This window comes from Colletotrichum graminicola (genome assembly GCF_000149035.1).
Source record: "Colletotrichum graminicola M1.001 genomic scaffold supercont1.8, whole genome shotgun sequence".
Lineage (NCBI taxonomy): Eukaryota > Fungi > Ascomycota > Sordariomycetes > Glomerellales > Glomerellaceae > Colletotrichum > Colletotrichum graminicola.
In genome coordinates, this window is record NW_007361012.1 from 337,134 (window position 1) to 357,549 (window position 20,416).

At 54.8% G+C, this 20,416-nt stretch overlaps 4 protein-coding genes across 4 annotated transcripts; 2 read left to right on the forward strand and 2 right to left on the reverse strand.

The window, feature by feature from the left end:
* Window positions 1-4,935: 4,935 nt before the first annotated feature.
* GLRG_02781 (phosphatidylinositol 3) lies at window positions 4,936-7,441 on the reverse strand (the record flags this gene model as incomplete). Its single annotated transcript, XM_008093466.1, has 3 exons — window positions 4,936-5,836; window positions 5,933-6,715; window positions 6,774-7,441. The coding sequence occupies 3 exons, from the start codon at window positions 7,439-7,441 to the stop codon at window positions 4,936-4,938; spliced, it is 2,352 nt and encodes a 783-aa protein (XP_008091657.1).
* A 1,752-nt stretch (window positions 7,442-9,193) lies between these two features.
* Window positions 9,194-9,670, forward strand: GLRG_02782 (uncharacterized protein; the record flags this gene model as incomplete). Its single annotated transcript, XM_008093467.1, has 1 exon — window positions 9,194-9,670. One exon carries the CDS (start codon window positions 9,194-9,196, stop codon window positions 9,668-9,670), a length of 477 nt encoding a protein of 158 aa, XP_008091658.1.
* Window positions 9,671-11,575: 1,905 nt separating this feature from the next.
* On the forward strand, window positions 11,576-14,887 carry GLRG_02783 (SNF2 family domain-containing protein; the record flags this gene model as incomplete). Its single annotated transcript, XM_008093468.1, has 1 exon — window positions 11,576-14,887. The coding sequence occupies one exon, from the start codon at window positions 11,576-11,578 to the stop codon at window positions 14,885-14,887; it is 3,312 nt and encodes a 1,103-aa protein (XP_008091659.1).
* Window positions 14,888-16,740: 1,853 nt separating this feature from the next.
* GLRG_02784 (cytochrome b5-like Heme/Steroid binding domain-containing protein) lies at window positions 16,741-18,292 on the reverse strand (the record flags this gene model as incomplete). Its single annotated transcript, XM_008093469.1, has 3 exons — window positions 16,741-17,876; window positions 17,939-18,117; window positions 18,171-18,292. The coding sequence occupies 3 exons, from the start codon at window positions 18,290-18,292 to the stop codon at window positions 16,741-16,743; spliced, it is 1,437 nt and encodes a 478-aa protein (XP_008091660.1).
* Between the last annotated feature and the right edge of the window lie 2,124 nt (window positions 18,293-20,416).

The following is a 20,416-nucleotide window of genomic DNA, read 5'->3' on the forward strand; positions in this document are numbered from 1 at the left end:
CGATCCTTGGATCCTGTCAACTATAGCTGGTCTTTCTTTGTACACTGTTCCGAAAGCCAGGTAGACGGTTGTCGTTCTCATCGACCTGACCATCTTCTTGCGGGACTTGGCATCAGAGACCGACACCCCACATGGCCATCAAAGACCACAGATGGCAGCATGGTGTATCTCATGCTATTGGTATTGGGGATGAGCTTCTCGACGGACTCCGCTACAACAATCGAATCGCATCAATACACCGCTGCCTAATGCTCCTAGAAGAGCTTCCACACTCACGGCAAAGCCAGCAATGGACTGGTGCCTTTCAGACCAACCGCACGGTTGTCGGAGTACAAGGCCTAGCGCATTCTCATACACACAGATGTAGCCCGGCTGCAACCCTCTGGTGTCCAGGCAATGAGAAGCTCTTCAGCGAACACGGCCGTCCATCCCTTGTTTTCTGCTTACCCCCCCTCCATGTTGTGGGTGGGAACATCGCTTGAAGGAGGGGTTACATGGGCGATCCGCACTTGTCTCACGCGGAGCCATAACCGAATTCCGACGAGTTCCATGTCCCAAGGATCCGGTCGTTGGCTTGAGCTTGGAGCAATCATCCGGGAAGGAAAGTAAGCCTGAGCTAGAGGGCTGTTGCATAGGCTCCGACAAGTCTCCAGATGACAGGCGCCTCTCTTCGCGATAGCCTAGTGCCTGTACTTAGTGAGCACACCCAAGAACATGGACTTGGGGTTGCCGCTGACTTGGCTCTGAATGTAAAAGGGGGGGAGGGGATGCTGGCCCACAAAGCGCGAAACAATCACAACTTGGACGCCGCCCAGCGGCCTCGTACGACAAGCATGCTGGTTAACCCTATGCTGCTTGACATGTCTGGTATTGAGTAGGCCCGGGCCATATATGCGGCCAACGATGACCGGAGGCGGAGTCAATGCTCTGATGCTCGCACACAACTTGACAAAGACCTGCAGTCCTGACGGCGCGGTGAGACCGGCACCAGGCCCAGATCTCACGACGGTACGGGTAGCCAGAGGGAGAAATATAGCCTGAGCGGGAACATGGATTTTTACTTTGCTAAGCACCCACGCCTGCGGTCTGTAACTTTCGGCCACCAACACACCATCCCAGAGACGCTGTTAGGGGGCAGCAATTTGGTCGGATGGCGGCACAATATGCACAGAACAGGCAAGGCCCGCAAAATATAGGTAGGTTGCATAGCTCTGGCTGGTATTAGGCTTGGGTTGCTGCGTCTTGACACGTCGGCGTATTCGGGTGCGTGCTGATGAAGTTTTAATTACCTCAATCCTTGCGACTCCCGGGGTTTTGCCCCTCCTCGTGCTTGCCTACTCGACAGACCGGCTGCAGCTTTTTGCTAGCTAAACTCCGAGAAAGTCAGCCAAGCAGGGTTCTCGAGCTGAAATGGTTTTGATAAGAGTTGGAAGAAGACATAGGCGCTGGCCCATTTCTACAACGAACCCTCGACTGGCCATTTTGCAACCAAGTACTGACATGACAGGGAGATGACCTGGCTGGCTCGATCGGGCTGCTCCTGGCTCGGACGGTGGGGTTTCGGGAGAGGGCGCGATGACGCGAGCCACAAAAATCTCCTGGTTCCAGCTATTTGGGAACCGAGGGGCGAGGGGCGAGGGTCGACAGCGTTTCCTTGTCTCTGAAAACCGCACCCTGGTGCTTGGGAGCGTCACGCCTGTCCACGGCCGCCACGTACTCGCTGCAGCCTGCAACCATGTACCAACGGGTTCAGATGCATTGCATGGCGGACGGGTAGAAAAAGCGACGGAAGACACCATGAGACGACGGCATGCCGCTTCGGCCTGGCAACCAAACGCCTGGCCCGGGATGTCATGACCCTCCCCCCACCCTAACCATCCCTCGACGTCAGAGCAAGGGACACACAAGAGGGGATTGGCCGGCATCTTGTTTACGCACAACTTTGCTAAGCCAGCCACAGTCTCACCAAAAGCCGCAGGAGTATATCGGCTGGGCAGCTCGCAGTGGTCAGCCGAAATTACGGGCTGTCCGGAGGTTATCCCAATGGCGGGTAGGGGGCCCGGGAATATCTCTCTATCTTTAATTACCACAGGTCAGGTGGCCCGAAAAGCGACTGCTCAGGCATGACGGCGGTATAATGCTGCGTAACAGGCAGCTGGGAAAAGGTGTACCGTATACACTGGTTAATTACGACCACCTCCACTCTCGAGGCTAAGGGTAAGGGGTATTGCGGCTTCTGCTCACGCTAAGCCCCTTTTTGAAGGCGGTCAACCGGCCCACTTACCCAGCCAGCCAGGCTTCCACCCAAACTTCCTGCTGACGTATGCGACACGTGGCTAGTCCCTACTTTTGCCAGTATCTAATCTCTGTTTCTGCCAGCACGCTAGTCTATCCTCAGCGGCCGCTATACCCTCTATCGTTAGACACAAAAGTGGGGGTGGTCGTATTTAACCAGTGTATACGGTACATGATTTGCCCAGCGCCGTGGCCACGAGCCAAGCAGCCTCGGAATAGAGGCTCGGAACAGAAGTCGTGATTCATATCTCGGGGTATCTATAACGAAGTCTTGCCCCTACGCACGATGACCGAAGACCTAATAGACTCGTAACATATCTTGGAGGCGTCGGCGCAACAACATGCTCCGCGCCAGGGAGCGAGGCAAGAAATTAGCCTGTTGGAGATGATGCACGTCAGAGGGGGGTCATCCAACCCATCTTTCCTTAACGTGATGCCATGTGTAATGGATCCCGACGACTCAACTTGGGTAAGCTCGAACAGGATGGCGCCTCCAATGACAAGCTCAGCTTCGCAACTTACGGCCGTTGAACCCATTATCGTCTGCACGGGTGCGGGCCACGCATCTGCGGATAACCCACAGTATTTTCTTTTACCCGATATGAGAGGAAAATTGAGCGAGCTCCTCTTTTTTTCAATGGGATTTCCTTCAACCCTTGCAAGGAAGGGGAGGGGATGAGGGGGGGTTACCTATGTTGGAGGCCGATGAGGAGTCGCATTCAGCTCCGCCAGCAGGGAACCCCGGTCGGCAGGTTCACCTTCCTCTTAAGCAGAACCGCGTTCTCGGGTTCCGTTCCCCTAGGATGGGGCACGATAGTGTCCTTTATCGTTGCCAACCGTTCCCTTTACAATCCCAGTACATATTGACGGAAGACGGCATGTCATAACAATGATACTGCAATGCCGAACATACTCACTCTACGAAGCACCCCTCCCTCCCCCTTATTTGCTGGGTGACGAGCGGCGGCATGGTCTGTCGTCTGCAATGTGACCAGCCCACTAGCTCTCAATACTAGGGTTGATCCGTTTCGCCGGGGGCATGCCCCGGAGAATAATGCTTCTAGAAGGCTAACTATACTCTTCCCGAGGGGTTTGTCATCTGAAAAGGCATGGAGCGCGTTGCCGGGTGGGAGGGAGGGGGGTGGCTTCGTACCGACGAGTCCCTACCCAGACGGGTTGGTGCGCACTGCTATTTGGGTGTATTGCAGACAGACGTCCGCCCCCTTCCTATAACTACTATCTTGGGTGCACATGTCGCGGTCACAATTTCACCGGACTCAGCTATCGCCCCCCCTCCCCCGCCTGACGCGCCACGACCATGTTCCCTTTTCCGTGCAACGTGAGCCCGGAATCCTGGTTGGCGGCCGCTTGGGTCGACAAAACCTGGGACGAAGCTGAGCCCTCCCGACGGCGACCGCAACTATCAAGAACATCCAACTTGCGCCGTGTGACCTGAGCAGTCACTTTTCTCAGCCCCCCTCTCCTCTCCTCTCCTCTCCTCCTTTTCTCACGACATGCTCGGAAAGGGCCAACCCGGGTTATTTTTACATCACACCTTTTTTTTCGTTTTGTGTGGCTCTGCTGGAAAGTCTCTCGGGGGTCTCTTGGGCTAGCTAGCATTGGTTGCTTTTGTACATACTGTTTCTGTGTGAGGAACTACGGATGGATGCTGGGATTCGCTGCGTGCTACCTTACCCCCCTGGAACCAGATTGAGATGCGAGCGGCAAAAAGGGTGAAGTGAGGAAATTCCTTCCCTGGTTTGAAAAGAGGAAAAAAAAAAAGGAAAAAGGAGGGGGGAGGGACTCTTTTCTCAGGTTCGCCGAAAATGGCACTCTGCATGCGTTTCCCCCAATGTCCCCGGAAAGAAAAGAAGAGGAAGAAGAAGAAGAAGAAGCAAATAAGGAAGAAAAAACCAGATGACTGTGGTACGCCCTCGCCCTCGCCTTTCCCCTCCCTTCCGAAGAAACCCCCCTTTCCTCCCCTATCTTTTGTCTTTTTTTTCTTCTTCCTTCATCATGGGTCTTCGTCCGCCCCTCCCCGTCCCCGTCCGCGCGCGTCTGCGCGTGCGCGCGGATCTGCGCCTCTCGGACCCGCAACGTCTCTCTCTCTCCCCTTTTGTGCCTTGCTCGTCATGTTTTTGACATAGATATCGTGTCGTGTCTTTTCCTCAGACACTCGTCGTCTCTGTCTGGTACCGGATCCCCTCTTTCTCTCCCTATCATGTTGCCAAGCCAGTAGAGCGGTGACAAGGTATGCCATCCCACGGCCCGGGAAACGCCACCAACACCTACGCCATGATGCCTTGTTCGTCCTGGCGCGCAGCAAGCCGACCGTTCCAGTGTAGATGAGATGTGATGAATACCCAATACAACTCCCTCCTTCCATATTCATGCGGCGTATTGTCGGCCGACAACGGGGACCAAAATATAGAGGGGCAAAGAGGGGGGGGAGGGCACCATGCATGCGCACACACACACACACACACACACACACACACACACACAAACACCTCACTCCCCTTTCCTTCCCTTGCATGCGGAGCGAGCGGAACGAAAACCCTCCAGCCGATAATCTAGCTACCCAAATCATTTTGAGCCCCGTGCCGCCCCGCATGTTTTGCTCGGTGCAGGCCAAGTGGATCACCAGCAGGTGAAAACCGGGTTCCTGGCTTTCACCGGCTCCAGCCTCTCCACAATAACCTTGCGTTGGTTCCCCTCCATCCCCTCGGCAGCCGCATAGCCCAGGTCGCCCTCCTCAAAGTCGTCCTCGTCGTACTCCAGGCCCGGGTGGGACCCGTGCAGGTGTTGAGCAATGCTGTTGCTGCTGCGCCGCCCAGCGGCCGTCGCGAACGAATAGCGACGTTGCTGCTGAGCCTGTTGACGGGCGGGGTGGTACATGTTCAGAGCGCGTGACCCGTGATAGCTTTCCCGGTGGCTTTGCCCCGAGAACCTAGGCCGTTGCGCCGTTGAATCCTTAGACAACGGTACCGACGATGCCAGGATGCCCGAACCGTTCATGGACGTCTCGTCCGGTGACTGGGCTCCCTCATCCGTCGGGCTCAACGCCAGCTCAAACCTGCCCGGGTGAGGCATATCGGCTGGGGGGCTGGCAAGGCCAAGCAGGTCCCCGTCGGTGGACGCGTTGACATTGCCTATGTCGCCCTCGTCGATGGATCCGCGTAATTCTGCTTCGTGACGCATCATCTCGGCGGATGTCACCCGCATGGGAACTGCGACCGGTACATCGACGAGGTCGTCCCAGACGCAGACCTTGGCACGACGTGTGAGTTCCAGCGGGCCATGGTCCGGTGTCTTGAGCGTCTCCACGACGTTCCACGCCTGGCCCTTCATGACGGCGATCTGCCGAGCAAACATTTTTTCCTGGAAATCGGGGTCCAACTGGAAGACTTTCCGTAACGCCAACTGCGTCTGGCTCCACCAATGCGTCGAGGTCAGGAGAGGCAGAAAATGATCCCGTGTCTTTTGCGAGAACGGCCGTCCGATCAAGTCAACAGGCAGAAACAGCCACCCGAAGGGAAAGCTATGTGTGAGAGGACGATTAGCTCAGTTGTCCGTACGAACCCGTGCTCGCGCTCATCAAGCTGAAGGGCAATGGGAGGTCGTGGATCGTTCATACCTTCGCCACGCATCTGGGTGTTTCCAGGGCCAAGAGAGTGAGTTATCAATGGCACCGATTGTGATCTTAGGGTCCTGCGTGCTCGGCATTGGGCTCGAAGCCCTCATAGGCTGCTGGGTTCTGTAGGGATACGAGGAGCGGCTTTCTGCTGCTGGTCGCTGGCTTAAGTCCACGGGCCGTGGCCCGTCCTCTTCGGACGGACCTGTCTCCGTGTTCATCTGGAGCGGCTCTGACACGATGGATACTTGCTGGGTGCTCCAGTCCACCTTGATCATCCAGTTGTCGAGGCCACGATCCGTGTTGCGCATGATATAGTCCAGGATAACCAGCTTTTCCAGCTCTTCGCGGAACGACTGCTTCAGCGAATCGGTCCACACGAAGTTGTCTGGGCCGGGAGGTAACCTTCCTTGTCTGGTTTCGTCGTCGCTCTCAATGTCATCCAGTGCAGCGGCGCTGCTAGGCCGGCAGTTATCTGCCCATCTCCTCCTACGTTTGCGGTGCGGGTCGTTGGTTCTGAACCCAGACCAATACTGGTCCGGCCAAGGGTGTTCTCTCAGAAATACATTAGCATCCTTGAAACCCTTGAGGAAAACCTGAAAACTTCCGGGCTTCTCGGGGAGTGGTTTCTGCTTTCTATAGAAGTTGTGGCGGTCCCAAAACGGGTAGTGAAATGATTTGGAGGACAGCCACACAACATCCGTGTAAGGTACCATGTGAGTGCGAAGTTGGCAATCCAGCGTGTATGCAGCCGCCTCGCTGACATATGAGAGGTTGGGAATGAGGCTACGGGCACGGTCAGCGAGTGGGACACTACGGATCACCAGCGTTCGGGTCAACTTACCATGCTCGTCCGAAGCAGCAGGGGAACAGGTTTCGGTGAATCCACTTGTTCCACTTGGGATTGCCAGCGGCATACGGCTCTTCGTCCTTGGGCTTGAACACGCCAACTACCTTTCCTTCTGTGTTCCGAGCAAAATAGCTGCCGGAGCTTCCTTGGGCAATCATGCGCGGGTGTGTGCCTTGCAGGATGGCCTGCCTGACGCTCTGCAGAATCTCTTCAAACTGAGACTTGGTCATGACATTTTGTACCTCAGCCAAGCCTTCAGGGGTGATGGGCCGAACGCCCTCTGGTGCTTGGAACACCGAATGGTGGATCTCGAGATGTTCGTCTTCTCCGGTCTTGCCACGGCCCTTGGTGCGCTTGAACCGGCTAGCGATCTCGTCTGCCCATCGCTCTAGCCTGGCATTGATGGCCTTGATATCTACGCCGGAGTTGCTGCCGCCACGACGGCGGTTCGTAGGTCTAGAAGGTCCGGTGCTTATGGCCTTCGGGGTCGTCATGCCCGAGCGGGGGCGCGGTTGGGTGATGGGTGCGAAGCGAGGGGCGGAGGCCGGCTGTAGAGAGGCGTATGACTGGGCGAGGGGGTTCTCGTCTTCGGAGTCGGAGGAGAGGGCATCGGCCTGAGCGAGACGCTCATAGCCCGTCGTTGGGGGTCGGGAGCGAGGCATTGTAGCCGGATGAAGGGAGCAAGGTCTCGGGAATGAGAAAGAGAGGTAATTATCGGGCGAAGGAAGGCCTGTAGATCAGAGCCATGAGTGTAACAATCGTCGCGGTTTGGGTAAGGGTTGAGATCGAGAAGCTATGAAAGCGGATGTATGTACTGCGCTTCCGTCGTGATGCGATAGCCAACCGAAAGAAGGTAATGTGGATGCCTGACCTGATGAGCTGGGTAGTCAAGAAGTCTGTAGGAGGAATGGGGATTCAAGGGAGCGACAATGGGAATAAAAAGAAGAAAAGATTAATGTTACAAACAAAAATAGCAAGTAGCTCGAAAGTGACAGCAGACAACAGGTCGCGAGGAATCAAAGACGGGGTGGAGTAACACGGCGACAGAAAGTGGTTGTGGTTGTGGACAGGAGGCGATTTCTCAGCGAGTCGCGTCGTCATCTATGTGTCGTTAGCAATCCGTGGTTTCGGAGGACCACGATGCTGTCATTGGGGTGCATGCGAGCGTGCTATCCTGGTTCGCTTTCCGGTACCTTGCTCAGAACACATGTAACCAATGGCAATCTGGGTGCCTGCACGTCAGCAGGAGGTAGACTCTACTGGTGTTCCTAAAGCGTGGACCGGACGCCGCGTTTACCCGACTGACTAAAGCAAGCAAGGTAGGTACCTACCTTCCGTGCCGCGTTTGCTCGCTGTGACTGGATACACACTCGTCGATGATAAACGATAAGGAGAGTTGATAAGGCAGTTAGTTCTACTGTCAACTAACCACAACCAGCATGCTTTAAGTTGGACCCAAACCATCACCACGTCCGTATATGTCTTTGGTGGTCCTGGGCCTGGCAACTGCGGGATGGAACATGAGAACGGCGGCGGTATCACCGTCTGTCTGTCTGTTGCGAAGTGGGATATCGATGGCAGCTTCAAACGTCAGCCAACCTCAGACATCAATCCGCCGGTTAGCCACAAGATCCCAATATGATGCTCATCACCGAGGCGTTACCATGTTTGGTGGGGCATAATATGTGTCGAAGCAACAAGGCTACCGGCATAGCCAGATATTTGTACCATCTAGAGACATTCCTAAAACGGCATCATGGCATCGCGAGCAACACAAATCCCTATACCCAACGCTAGTCTTCTTTCCCTCAATCGAATGAGATGTCACAGCTGTCACCCCAGAAAGCCCCCAAACCCCCGGGTCGCAGCCATAAGGCCCACCCACACCGCACGAGTCGTTCCAGAGTCTCTCCCGCCGGCGAATTAATACGATTCATCAGTCGATAATATGCCTTTTACCTGATGGTCTATGCGAAGGTTTCATTATTATGATGCTGGCCAATCCACTGTCAGGCTTCCGCTACGGCCTGAGGGCGTTTGTGACAATGTCCCCATCTCAGGAACGGTCGTGTGGCACCCTTGCTCCGTCATGATCGTTTCGTTTGCGGTCTGGGCGACTCGGCGGGCCACTAGCTCGGATGATCTTCCCAGCTCAAGCCTCGATCCCGATCAACTTGATTCTATGCCGCGCCCACCAATCCCTTTCTGCGGCCTCGTGCTCCGTTTTCCGTCTTCGCCCTGGGCTGTTGTGTTGAAATCCTTTATCATCTCTCTCCGCCCGTTCCACATTTCGGGGCCTCTCTCCTGCTCGCATAGCACTTACTAGCCTGCCAATGAGCGTATTATCAATCAAGAGCTGCACATCTTCGCCTCGCCCATATTTTGACTTTGTTGCCTGCGTGCCAACTCAGACCATGGCCGCCCAGTATGAGACCGTCGTCAAGTTCCGAGAGGTGACGCCACGAACCTTTTCACCCGACCCAGACACGCACCGGGGCCGCAGGAGAGAACGTAGCCTCACGAGGTGTGACCTAGAGGCCACTCACTATGGCGGCACCGGCGAGTCCAGCACGCTACGGGGCCGACCCCGCCGACGATCGACCTCGCCGGTGGCACTATCATCGAGAGCTTCTTCACGAGCCATTCCGAGCAACTCCGTGTCCCCTACGAGGAAGCTTCTTCTTCGCATCGTTCTTCTCGATCGGCGACGGGGCCAGAGCCCCTCCCGGTCCCGGTCTCCCAACCACCAGCAAGCCCCACGCCGGCGCCGCCATCGAACGCGGAGCCGAAGCCGGACCCATACCAAGGAGGTGTATCAGGCCAAGGACCAGCTGTCTCGGCCCACCCAAGAGCCACTATACAAGAAGGGGGGCAAATCTGCCCAAGACTGATGGAATGTGTGAGGGTGGTTAGACGCGTGAGCAAAGTACCGGAAATTTGAAGAATAGAAAAGAAGAAAAAAAAACACGAACAACGGCAACGGTTGAAAACGCTGTTCGCATGGCATGATGCGGTGCGCACAACAATGCAGGAAATATCAACATCCTGTCACTAGTTCAAAGGATCCAGGGCCATAATCGCGCCTACAAGAGACGGTCGTGTCTCGACTAGCTCAGATCAACACAAGATGGGCATCGAGACATCCGGGGTCACGGTGTGATTGATCTGGTTGGGGTAGGGTGAATGGGTGGTGGTGGGGGGCGTACTAAATTGGCTTATCGTCGAGATGGTGGGCAAGACTTGGAATCGTCGGACAGAACACGAAGCCCAGGGTAGACCGGCCCGTGGATTCGGGCTCAACCAGGCGAGGAGGCCTGCGAGGTATCTCCATCAAGAGCGGCATGTGCATTCATTCCTACTCGACGGGACATTGGTAAAGGGGGGTTGATGATGGATACGAGCATTGTCCAACAGGTCAAAAGCAGCAGATTCGGGTTACACTAAGCTGGATTTCGGAGGCAGGATATGACTGGTTTGGAAAGAAACCACAAAAGACTCAATGATACAAGTGATGAGAAAAAATTGCTTGGTCAAGTGATCACACATCCTTTCACAGGCTGCCTTTTTCGAGCCAACTCTCTGAGCCAGCTACACCCAGTTGATGGTGTAAGAAAGCGTGGTTTGGTCTGGGCCGAGATAGGCAGGAGTGGGGCGCAAGGGCCAGGCTCGGTTTGAAAAGGGTGGCCACGTGAGGGTGCGAACTTTCCAGGTAGCTAATCGGAAATCGGGAATCAATGGGTCTCCACTGAAGATGCCCCGCTGCAAGAGGCGGAGGAGTGACCTCAGCTGCAAGAAGGCTGCAGCCAACGATGCACCGCATTCCATGTGCCGCGCCTACCTCTTTTGCATTTCCCTCCTTCCCACGCCACTGACAGACAGACCTCACTAACTACCTACCTAATCGGTCTTTTGCCATACGGTGGTCTGGTCTGCGCTTGCCTCTTGTTGCTTTCTTCTTTTGCCCGACGCTGGAATTGCAACAAACTTCTTCTACACCACCTTATCTCCTCACCTACATCCCCTCCGAGGCAAGGACAATGAATGACATGGGACACGCCGTACTTTGAACCGGCGTCGGCTTGACTCGATCTTGGACCTTGTTCTCCCCTCCAACTTCGAGCGCCATCCAAATTGTTCCGCTTGTGCTTGTGGACTCCGGACCTGGATACTCGACCTGGCTCGACTCGACTCGACGACCTCACTGTTCACTATTCACTACCGGCCTGTCACTCACCTTCGCCTGCCACATCTGAGAAGAGCCTTATGCTTTCCTCCCATTCCACCACCAGCCTCAGCTCGCAACTCTCGATATTTGCCGTCTAGCAACACTTTCACACTGCCTCTGGCCCAGTGACTGCCTCTGAACTACGTCGCTTCCACCACATCTTGTCCCTATCTGCGGGTAAATACCCACCACCACCTTGTTCATTGCGACGCGGATATCCAACATTTAATTAGCATTTGTGATGATCGCAACCACCTCTCTCGCATCAGCCGCTTATCTGAAGCCCACCACTCCGCGTGCGACTTGCGGCGCTCTCTGAAGAAGGAACGTGCCGGCGAGCTGGCAGAAAGACGCAACCATGGCGTCGCCAAACGGCTCAAATGGTAAGTACCCGCCACCCCCTCCTTGGCCCGCAGCAGTACAGTACAGTAGGGCCCTTTGCCCCTCCAGCTGGAAACAGCTCGACTGCTCCTACACTTTGCGCTTCTCCGACCATGAAGCCTCTTACAACCCAGAATTCCCGGGGAGATTTACTCATTGTTTTCCTCCTACAGGCCGAGCGGACTACGCGATGAACCCTCAGCCACAGTCGTGGAATCCTCAAGCATTGCTCAACCCCCGTGCCTACGCATCCTCTACTCCTGCCTCGAAGCGAAACTCCCCTAAACCTCAGTCTCTAGCGACTCGATCCGCGCCAGCGAACCAAAGCGCCAATAGCGGCGCCTTCGTATTTCAATTTGCGAGTCCGAATGACACCCCGAGCGAATCGTTGACACCGGGCATGACTTCAGGCGCATCGACCCCCGGTCATGACGGACGCGTGTCGCCTTATGGGATGGGCAGCATGATTGAACGAATGAAGGATGTACAGGAGCGCGCTTCTGCGCCTCAGCCCAAGCGCAGAAAGTACGACACCCCTGAATCCGATGCTGACAACAAAAAGACGATGGGGCCTGGCGGCAGCGGAATGCTGGGCGCCTATGTTAAGGAAAAGCAGGATGCAGGCAAAAAGGAGAACGCAAAAGTATCCACGAACACGGTGGATCTCACTGAGGGCGACGATGATGTGGTCATGGTTCAAGACCCCGCAGCCGAGGAGGTCTGCTACGGCATGCTTACTGCCAAACTCGATTGCCACAAGGTGCCCTCTCCAAAGCCAGGAACGCAAAGTATATTTGGACCGGATTTCATGCCGCCAGTCAAGATCGTCTTGAAGCGAATTATCGGAGACTCGACGAAGAAGATTCAAGCCTACGATTACACGCGCGATATCATTGGAAACATCGACGCACACACTGCCGGAGCCCTTGTTCCCTTGCTGGACTCCAACGTGCGCCTCAGAACCGACTGCAAGATCCCCACGCACAGGAAGCAGGCAGATGAGGAGTCGGGCAAGCCTATCTCGAGGTCCTACCCCGTGGAGATGACTCTCTACGGTCAGTACAGATTCGTGAAGGCTGTGGGCAAGCACTTTGAGCGGGCCAAGATCATTCTGCGCCACCCCACTAGAGTTGACTCTGGCGTCAGATACGAAAACGTCCACGCCGAGTCGAAGCCCATTCCAGCACCCGGCGCCAGAAACCTGGCCGGGGCCCTTGCTCAGTACAACAGTCACTCGTCGTCGACTTACTACACAAACCCAACCCCTCGCACTGTTGAGGAGATTCGGTCAGACGTCATGGGCGTCTTTGACTCCATGGGAAAGACGGATGAGCTTCCTGAAATGGATCCATCACCAATCGTCACCACCGAACTCCTCAAGCATCAGAAGCAGGGCCTGTATTTCATGGCAAACAAAGAGAAGACGTCAAGCGCCGAGGAGAGAACCAAGGGCTCGATGTGGCAGCTCAAGATCGGCCCCTCCGGCCAGAAGTCCTACTACAACGTCATCACAGGCCAAGCAGAGCGACAGCTTCCACCGGACACCCACGGTGGCCTGCTCGCTGACATGATGGGCTTGGGAAAGACGCTTAGTATCCTCTCACTCCTCGCCAGCTCTATGGACGAAGCTCGGGAATGGGCAAGCCGCGCGCCTGTGCAGCCCGAAATGCCGCCCCAGAAGGCTGGGGGCAAAGCGACGGCTTCGAGCTCCCTGCCACTCACTAACATCGCCCTGAATTCCAAGGCGACGCTTCTTGTGTGTCCCCTAAGTACCGTCACCAACTGGGAGGAGCAGATCAAGCAGCACATCGCGCCTGGACAAATGAGCTACTACATTTACCACGGCTCGAACAGGATCAAGGACGTCGAAAAGCTGGCAGACTTCGATTTGGTGATCACCACCTACGGCTCTGTCTCGAGCGAGCTAGGCGCTCGCAGCAAGCGGAAATCAGGAAAATACCCGCTGGAGGAGATTGGGTGGTTTCGCATCGTTCTTGACGAGGCGCACATGATACGCGAGGTTGCAACTTTGCAGTTCAAAGCCATCGTTCGTCTCCAGGCTGCTCGTCGCTGGGCCGTCACTGGAACCCCCGTTCAGAACCGTCTCGAAGACTTGGCCGCCCTTTTGCAGTTCATCCGGCTCAAGCCCTTCGACGACCGCAACAAGTTCAATAGATTCATCGTGGATCCATTCAAAGCCTGTGACACGGAAATCGTTCCAAAGCTCCGCGTTCTTGTGGACAGCGTCACACTGCGACGCTTGAAGGATAAGATCAACCTTCCACCGCGCAGCGATCATGTCGTCAAGCTCGATTTTACTGCTGAGGAGCGTGAGGTTTACGATTTGTTCGAGAAGAACGCTCAAGACCGTGTCAAGGTCCTTGCCGGAAATGGCGTGCAGCGGGCACTAGGAGGCCACACGTACATCCACATTCTGCGATCCATCTTGCGGCTTCGCCTCCTCTGTGCTCATGGCAAGGACCTCTTGAACGAAGAAGATCTAGAGGCCTTGCAAGGCATGACGGCTGACATGGCTATTGACCTTGACAGTGAAGATGAGGACAACCAGCCCGGCTTGTCGAACCGCAAGGCGTACGAAATGTTCGAACTAATGCAGGAGACAAACACGGATGCTTGCAGCGTCTGCTCCAAGAAACTGGGATCCAACGACGACGCCAGCATCGAGTCGGAGGGGCAAGAAGACATCCTCGGCTACATGACGCCCTGCTTCCATATCGTCTGTGGTGCCTGCATCAGGGGGTTTAAAGAACAGACCAAACAGCTTCTCGCTCCAGGCGAGGCTACGGGGCCATGCCCTGTCTGTTCCACGGTCATCAAGCCCGCCTACGTTGACATCCGTCGATCCCGCGTCAAGATTGAGCACGAGGGACCTGCTAAAGACAAGACCTCCTCAAACGGCCGCAAGACATTCGGGAAGTACTCGGGACCACACACCAAGACGAGAGCTTTGATAGAGGATCTTTTAAAGTCGAAGGCCGACAGCGAGGCTAGCCCGCACGAGCCGCCGTACAAGTCCGTCGTATTCTCGACGTGGACCTCACACCTCGACTTGATCCAGATGGCTCTTGACAATGTCGGCATCAAGTATGTCAGGCTTGATGGCAGCATGACGCGTGTTGCGCGAACCCAGGCGATGGACAGCTTTCGCGACGACAATTCAGTTCACGTCATCCTGGTGTCAATCACAGCCGGTGGTCTTGGCCTCAATTTGACTGCAGGCAGCAGCGTTTACGTTATGGAACCCCAATACAACCCCGCAGCCGAGGCTCAGGCCATCGACCGAGTTCATCGTCTGGGCCAGAAGCGTCCCGTTCGTACGGTCCGATACATCATGCGAAACAGCTTCGAAGAGAAGATGCTCGAACTGCAAGAGAAGAAGAACAAGCTGGCGAGCCTCAGCATGGATAGGAAGGACAGGGTGTTTGATAAGAGCGAAGCGGCCCGACAGAGGCTTCAGGACCTTCGAAGCCTGTTCAAATGAATTTCGGAGGGACTTGCTGATAAGTTTTCAAGAATTGGGTCATCTGCAACGCGCAAGCATAGCACTGTGGCGTTTGGGAGTATACAGGAAGTAGGCATTTTGGGAGAGGGGTGGAGCGAGGCGATCGGCCTCAACAGGACTTTTTTTTTCTACTTTCCTTTTCGGCTACCACCTGTGATGGGGATCTATGAGAACCCCATTCGCTCAAATTACCCAGGTAGCCAGCCAACTGCATTGTTGATGTAGGGAAGGGGGGAGGGGGCATCCTTACTTTTTTCCACACGTCCATGGACGTGACGATACCAAGCCGATTGAGCATCTTCTATCTCATGGACGAGAGTAGCAAGCAAGCATGAAATCGGTTGAGGGCGGAGTTGGGAGGCAATTTCCGATTGTTTGTCCCCATCGGTTCACAAGTGTACGACGCTAGATTCGCATTAGACGCACCCGGGCAGTTTGGGGGTCTCACGATCAAAGGAGAAGTGCATTGCAATGCGACCAAGACTTCATAGTTTGAGCAGCCATGATGCCGCTTTTGCAAATCACACCGGTCTGCTCATCGCACGCTTCCGTGCCGGTCCTATCTCGACCCCTTGTGACAAGAATTGGATGGGGACAACAGCCATCCCGGCGCCCCGCGTTGCTTAGCCAGGCTCCCCGGCAACGGGGCGAGCGTTTGCCAGTGTGCCGCGCATGTCGTTGAAGCCGTTTGCATGAATGCGTACGTGTCACAATAGTGCGCGGAGAGCCCCAAGTATACGACGAAGGGTGAGTCGACCAAAGCGTGTGCGTGTGTATAGTTGTATCCAAACCCTCGGGTTTTTTTTTTTTTTTTTTGGGAAGTAGGTGTGTAGTGTTATTAGTGTTTTTGCTTGTAGTCAGAGAAAAGGTCCTCCACACACCCTCGCGAGACACTTGGGCCTGTCAAAAGTAGTGTTGCTCTGTCCAGCGGCCGAGCCGTTCGTCCGCGTCTCCGCCCCAACCCAACAACACTGATTGTCTATCTCTCTCTCTCTCCTTTTATTTTATTTTTAATTTTAATTTTTTAATCAACTTTGCTTCCCCGGTCTGTCGATACTTCTGTCCCCCATCAACAGTCGCCAGCTGCCGACCAAGCCTTGGCGGGGTCTTCCTTCCTTTTCCTTTTGGTCACTCCCCCACACACCCCTCCCGGCATGTTTGCCAAGGTGGCGGAAGGGCGGCTCAACGCTAAACGGCGGGGCTGGTGGTGAAGTTGGCTCTTTCAGAGATGGTGGCCTGCGTAGAGGGGCGAGGAGGGAAGGGAAAGCATGTGATTGTGCGGCAGAGTCGGTCCTCGTGGTGAACATGGCAGAGTGATGTGCCATGACGGGATGATGATCAGGTTTACTCTGGAATTGTTCTCCAATCTCACTACAAGGGCGCTGGCAGGATGGTTACATGCAAGGTCCATTGCAACAGTCTCAGGTATAAGTTGAAGTGAAAGTTATGGTTCCATTCTTGCCTCCTCGAGGGTTCTTTTCCTTGATTTCTAATAATCTAAACCGTTTCTCATTACTGTCAACGTGAACGCCCTCTCGCAATGCCTACCCCCGCAAACGCCATAAAGATATCCCATGATTGTGAGGTCGGCAATTGCTCTCACTCTCAGATAAATCTGGAAGTGGCAATAAAAAAAAGGCGCCACTAACAACGAGTTCTACAAGTCGTAGTGAGGATAGCTCCTTCCGCCCAATCGAACTCCGAGATCGACTGCGCTGGAACACATCCGTTGAAGTGAAAGCCTTGACACTCCCACATCTTCCGCCCTGCCTGGTTGTTTGGTTTAAAACAAGCCTCCGAAGTTGTCATTAAAATTGTCCAGTTCATCTCATTCATGCAGCGTCGGCGCTGGCGGCAGGCATCGACACGCGGGTAAGCTGATCACCAGCACGGACGATACGCTGGCCGCTCGAGTCGGTGACATATGTCATGTCCTTGTTTTCGTACTGGGCACGCTTCCAAATCTCAACCTCGCAACCACCGCGGAGGACACCAACGCGCATGGTGGAAAGAAGGTTGTGAGCGGCGTTGGAGTGGAGATAGACACCGCCGTTGAAGATTGCGGTGGCATCCTTGCCGACAGCGGAGGAGATGAGAGCCTTGCCACCTGGGTGCTCCTTGATGAAGTCAGTCACATCGTGGATAACACCGGCAATGGCAACGAGACCCCTGCCATTCTTGGCCTGCGAAACGAAGTCATCCCAGTCAATGACGGGCAACTGCTCAAGAGGAACACCCCAGTCAAGCTTCGCGCGCTTCTGGTCGAGCTTCTTCTGGAGCTGCTGAACACGTCCCTTCTCAATCTCATTCTGGCGGAATTGCTTGAGGTCAGATGCGAGGCCGAGTTGCTTCCAAGTCCAGATGCACCACTTGGTGGGGTCGTACTGCCACCACTGAATAGCGTTGCGGTAGTCGGAGGGGAACTCGTGGTGGAAGTTGTGGTATCCCTCGCCGAGGGTAACGAGAGCAGTGATGACATGGTCACGAGGCGAGTTGCGGTCGTCGAAGGGCTGGTCACCGAGCCAGTGGGCCAAGGAGTTGACGCAGAAGGTGGCCTGCTGGACGACGAAAATGCGGAGGATACCGCCGTAGACGTATCCGCCGAGCCAGTCACCCCAGCCCAGGCCGCAGACAAGAGTAGGGAAGATGATACCCATGCCGATGACACACTTGATGAAGTGAACGTGCTGCCACATGACGACAGGGTCCTCGTTGAGATCGGTGATATCGGTTCGGCCCATACGCTTGGGATCCTGTTTCAAAACCATCCAGCCGATGTGGCTGTAGAGGAGACCCTTTCGAACAGAGTAGGGGTCCTTGTCGGTATCGGTGTATCGGTGGTGAGCGCGGTGACCGTGGGACCACCATCGGATAGAGCCTTCGACGGCGCCGGCGCCAACAGCAGCAAGGTAGATTCTGAGGGGAAGGCTGGCCTTGTAAGAACGGTGAGCCCAGAGGCGATGGTATCCTGATTTGTTGTAAGCACATTTTTGCCTTGATATTATAGGGGTAAGACATCCAGCAACTTACCAGCAGTGATGCCGAGGCCAGTATTGAAGTAATAGACGACAGCGAACACGGCCGTCTTCCACGTCAGAGGGATCCAGTAGGAACTGATGAATCCGACCAAGGGAATGATCAGAATGAAGGTGGTGTTGAGCCAGTTGACGTGCTTGTGCCAGTTGGCCAGAGTGACAGGCTGGGTCGAGCTGTCGATCATCAGCCTGTGCTAATTCATGCAGCAAGAATATGGGATACGTACATGTGAGGCTTCTTGGTGTCGTAGGCCTTGGAGGCACGCACAGGAACGTAGTCGGCAGTGCCATCGGGAAAGTGATCGGCCTGCGTGGCCTTGGCGGCAGAGGACGAAGTCGTCGCCGACATGTTGAAGAGAGGACTGAGCCAACAGGCTACGATCGAGAGGTTGGCAGTTCTCTTCGAAAAGGGAAGGACTCCAAGGTGTTTGTACCAACTACTCCAAACGAAGCTTATGATCTTGAGTAAGAAGCAACGTCCAGCAATGGCAAATACTGTCCGATGGCCGACTGGGTGTTGGACTTTGGGTGAGAAGGGGAGGTCTAAGAAGAAGAGGTTCGAAGGTCAGGAGAAGATGAAGAGTTGTGAATTATATAAAGGGACACACATAGGTTAAGAGACCCCAGTAAGGAGGGACAAGTATCCGCGGAGGCCGGGGTACCTTTGGGCGAGGTATCCGCCACCCACCAGCTTCAAAAAAAAAAAAATCCCAGCAAACGAGTGAGTGGGAAGGGTGGGATGGTGGTGGGGAGGGGGGGTGGTCCTGTGAATCAGATCACTTAGTCCAGGACTCAGGACAAGTCACAATCAACCGAAAAAATGCTAAGGCGGATCTTGGGCCGTGGGTTGGACTTTGACTTCACAGTGTTGCAGGCTACGGGCCAAAGAGCGGGACCCTTCGATCTGGGCTGGGATATGCAGAGGAGAATGAGCGGATGGGTTGGGAGGATGGGAAGGGGGGAAGAAGCTTCCTCCAGCCTGGGAAAGAAAGGTATGGGGACCCGCAGAGAGAATTCGCCTTCTTGCCTTGTTCCCGAGAAGTACCGGACGACAACGCGTGTATCCGAATGGCGGGAAAGAATTATGCTGAGGCATGGCAAAAAGCAGGTGGGCAGGGAAGAAAGAGACGAGGGAGATGTACCTCCCTCATCTGTTGCATCCAAGAAGGTACCAAGCGACGGATCCCTCCCTTGCAGCTCGTTCCAATGGATGTTGCCAACTGGTCATAATAGGAAGTGACCTTCTTGCCTTACATCACACACACACACACACAGGAACTGCCCTGCATAATCAGGTCCGTAGTACGGGTAGTTTCCTTGAATTGGCAAGGCAGGTAAGTAGTACCTAAGTAATTGCACCCAATACTCGCCTCGGTATCACCAGCATCTTTTTGGAAGGCGGTTTCCCCTTTCATCCGTCTATTGCCTGACTGTGACGGCTGCATCTTAGGTATTAGCCTCACACCCTCGTCCAGAACACCACCGTTTTCTTGTTGATGCTGGGATAAGTATCTTTCTTCGTTGGGATCAAATATGGGCAGATCCAACTATCTAGATCTCACAGGACCCTTTCTTTGAGGACAACAAAACGCGACCACATGTCATCAGTCTTGATGCGAGTAGGAATCAGGCCATCAACAGCTTGAAATTTTAGGATCAGAAGCAAAACCAGAGCCTGCCGCCACGTAGCATCTCTTCGCACAGCCGAGGATAAGACGATTGACAACCCCGGATCAGGTCACATTTTCGTTGGCTATCCTCCCCATCGACTCCCCGGTCCCACAGGCATCTGGGGTTCGCTGTTATCTGTAGTGTATTGTACACTACACTATTTTGAGGGTGAGGTGAGAGGTTGTCAATCTGCAATGTATCACTGGCAAGCTCGCACGAGATGGATGCGGTCCAAAGGGAAAAAAAGGTCCCGGCTCCCAACAACTTCCCCAACGCTTTTCAGTATGACGGGCCGTTCATTGGCGGAAGCAGGGGGATGGTCCCTGCCATGTGGCCGCCGCTGGGGCGGGGCGGATGGGCAACTGGTATCGACCTTTCCTATTCCGGATACAGTATCCATACTCCAAAAAGTACGTACTTCTTTCTTCTGACGACTCCATCATCTCCAGGGCTGAAGAGTCGAAACTCATGGCTCGCTTCCGCCATGCCAACGCCGATTACCAACCGCGTCCGAGAATCCCTTCTCATTCTGATACTATCCCCCAGATCCACACCAGAGTGGCGATCTCCTAAACATTTTGTCCACGGCGCTCGGCTCCTACACGAAGAACATAGCGACCGAAGAGCGTTTCGAGCTTCGTCGAGCGCCACAAGCCTTCGGCCTTCTCGCTTGTTGTCTCACCTTACCTCATGCATTAACTTTGTACCTGCAGCTAGCTATCATACCCAGCCTGGAATAACCTGGACCATTTCCGTCAACAGTCGCTTCCCGCTCTTCGGGCGCCGTCTGACCGCGCTTCTT